Source organism: Malania oleifera, chromosome 1, assembly GCF_029873635.1.
Source record: "Malania oleifera isolate guangnan ecotype guangnan chromosome 1, ASM2987363v1, whole genome shotgun sequence".
NCBI lineage: Eukaryota > Viridiplantae > Streptophyta > Magnoliopsida > Santalales > Ximeniaceae > Malania > Malania oleifera.
Window position 1 is genome coordinate 123,078,361 of NC_080417.1, and position 3,182 is coordinate 123,081,542.

Consider the following 3,182-nt stretch of genomic DNA (forward strand, 5'->3'; position numbering starts at 1 on the left):
TATTGACATAATCTATTCCCCTCACCTGATCCTAAAAATATGCCTACCACATTCCTGAAAATAAAACCATGGTTTCCTTAAACTTGCTAAGGAGAGAGAGCTGGCAAGCCAAGAGAAGAGAGGGAGACGATCGGAAAGCAAGACAGAGACCCAGGAGAGCTTAGGAGAGAGAGAGAGACATGAGAGAGAGAGAGAGAGAGAGAGAGAGAGAGAGAGAGAGAGAGAGAGAGAGAGAGAGAGTGAGTGAGTGTTATCATATATAAAAGAAATATAAGCTTCCTTGACTTATAGACCCTCAGCTCGCACAAAACCGTTGACGGTTTTCCTGAAACCATCAAAGGTTTGGTCTCATACCAAACCAATTTTTCCCATGTTCTTACATATAGGCTCTCGGTTGTCTAAAACCATCGACGGTTTCCTTGAACTCCCTAAAACTGTTGACGGTTTGGTCTTGTGCCAAACCAAACTTATTATTATTATTATTATTATTATTTCATGGTCCTTACAATTATTCTATCTCAAAAATCAATTGTTCAATCTAATATAATTTAATTTCAAGATAAATTATGTTAAACTGTTTTATTACATTGTCAACTAAAAGCGTATACCTTCGGGTGCATGAGATCATGAATGAAGAGTAAAATTAAATTTTGTGGTGCTTTATAAATAAAAATATAGTTAATCTACGAGTAAACTCACACATTTAATGAGTTTATTTTCTTTTCAAAAAGAAAAAAACTTCATAAATTGGATTATGTGAGTTGTTATAATAAATAAATAATTTTATTCTATTTTGTAATTCAAAAATTTATGAAAATTTAGCATTTGAATACAATACTCAATGAAAAAGTATGAATTGAAATTCATATGCTTCCCAAAAAAATAATATTGTTGTGTATTACATAATTATTATTGTTATATGCAAAACGTGCTCTCCTCACGCATAGTTGACTTTTCTTCCATCATAGTTTAAAATTTTTAATTTATATATCTTCTTTAAACAATGAAAATAATTGGTGTCATGTCAGTATTAATAATTGGTTGAATTTAGTTACTAATTCATGATTAATAAATGTATTATTAGCTCAGTCACGGCTTATTTATATATATATAGAGCTAGTCAGCTTTATTATTTTATTTTTTAAATTTATAAATAAGTTTTAGGCATATGGAACAGGTACACATGCAGTACAAATGGGTACAGTTGTAAATTTAAAAAGTTAAAACTAGTTAAGGTCAAAAATAAAATTTTAATTCAGTTGTTTTATAGTTTAAAAGTTGATATTTTAAAAATGAGGCTAAGCCTTAAAAGCAGGAAGCCAAGTTAGGGCCATCTGCCTCATTGAAGTTGTGCTTGATTTGCAAAATAAATTATATTATAAAATAAAAAAAATAAAAATTTTAAATATGAAAAATGCAAAAAATAAAAATAAAAATAAAAATAAAAATGGAGGGATAAATTCAATTCTCATTAATTTTTTCATTAATTATACATATTTGTAAACTGAGGTAGCAAGTAATCATGCTTCTCGGTATTTGGTTTCTAGTTTCAAAGATCAAATAATTTTCAATTTTACCTTATAAATAGCTTTTGTCGTGTTTAATTAGGGATGAACATTCGGCCAGTTCAGTGAATTAATCAAATTAATCGAAAAATTTTAGTTAAAAAATATAATTAATCGAACCGATCAAAATTTTATATTTTTGAACTCAAAACTGATTGAACCAAATTTTGATTAAATCGATTAACCGATTTACTATATATATAATCAATAAAATTTTAGTATATATATAATATATAAAATATTTTAATATATAATATATGTAATTATTTATTATTAATTTATACTATTCAGTTAATTCGGTTAAACCAATTAGCCGAACCCAAAAATCGAACTAAAAATCGAAAATCAAACTTCAACGAAAATGAAAGCTAAACCGAACCGAATCGAAAACATGCTTGATTCGTTTATCAAACAATTATAGATGCTTATTTCTCTTATCAAACAATTACAAAAATATCCAACCCTTTTTTCTAGTTTCCCAAAATTTCTGTAGGAAATTTTTAAATAAAAAAAATCAATATTCTTGTACAATTTCTAAAAATTTAAAAGTAATATAACTTTTATTTACAATAATTAAAAATAAAATTACATCCCCTAAGTGATTGGGGGTCTTGCTTCTCATGCATGGTTCTTATGCCGGTTATGTGTGAATATATATATATTGCTCGCTCAAATAATTGCTCTAAATTAAATTCGCCAGATAAATTTGTGCATGGTTCATCCATCAATTAGCTCTAGCATTACAATTAGGTAATCCTTCAAACAAAGCAAGCAATCAAACTAACTCTTCCTCCATTAATTTACCAAGGTCAAAGTTGCCGCGGCAGCTTTGCACGGCGGCGACCACGTCCCGGAACGCGGAGACGGTGCAGGGAACCACCAGCCCACTCTTCTGCGCGAACCCAAACTCGTCGCCCGCCTTCTCCAGCAGCATCCTGAATAGCGGGTGAGACAGATGCCCCGTCGGCACCACGAATCGCCGCCGCTCCTCCCCCACATATATCGCCACAAATCCAGGCGGCGTGGTGCCACCGCCGCCGCAGCCCGAAGGAGACGCCGCCGCCGCCGCCGTCGTCGGCCCAACCAAACAGTATTCCAGCAGCAGATGCCGGTGCAAAGCATCCGCATCACGACGATGATCAAGATAATCGACGGCGTCATCGCCGCCGAGGACCTTATTCATCCCCACCATCTTCGCGAGTTTCTTCGTGTAATATTCCATCTTCTTCTTCTTCTTCTGCTTCCCCATATACGCCGCATCATCATCACTCATATCTTTTGTTAGATAAGTAAAAATGTTCTGCCCTGCAGGTTGCAGACTGGTAGTTTGAAGAAGAAGAAGAAGGGGGTTGGTGAAAGGAGGGGTGTCTTATCAGCTGGAAATAATTCATGGAAACTAGTTGATATCCACGTACGATGACCTTTATTTCTCTATTATTATTATTATATAAAATAGTACTCCCTTCACGTACTTGGATTTTTCTACGCTGTGATAGCAAGCAATTGGAAAATCTTGGTCTTTGTTTTCTTTAAACAATGATATATATATATCAACTAATAGGAGGCTTGTTTCCAAAATGTGCATGAACCAAATAGGGAAAATGGTTGATCAAATAG

At 33.2% G+C, this 3,182-nt stretch overlaps 1 protein-coding gene across 1 annotated transcript; it reads right to left on the reverse strand.

Annotated features, from left to right (window-relative positions):
- Nucleotides 1-2,039: 2,039 nt before the first annotated feature.
- Nucleotides 2,040-2,898, reverse strand: LOC131160402 (auxin-responsive protein SAUR22-like). The gene has a single exon (XM_058116063.1). It carries the CDS (start codon nt 2,836-2,838, stop codon nt 2,341-2,343), a length of 498 nt encoding a protein of 165 aa, XP_057972046.1. The 5' UTR covers nt 2,839-2,898; the 3' UTR covers nt 2,040-2,340.
- Nucleotides 2,899-3,182: the final 284 nt, after the last annotated feature.

Excerpts from the sequence above, each read along its gene's own strand:
- LOC131160402 (XM_058116063.1), bottom strand. The coding sequence starts at position 2,838 with ATGAGTGATGATGATGCGGCGTATATGGGGAAGCAGAAGAAGAAGAAG.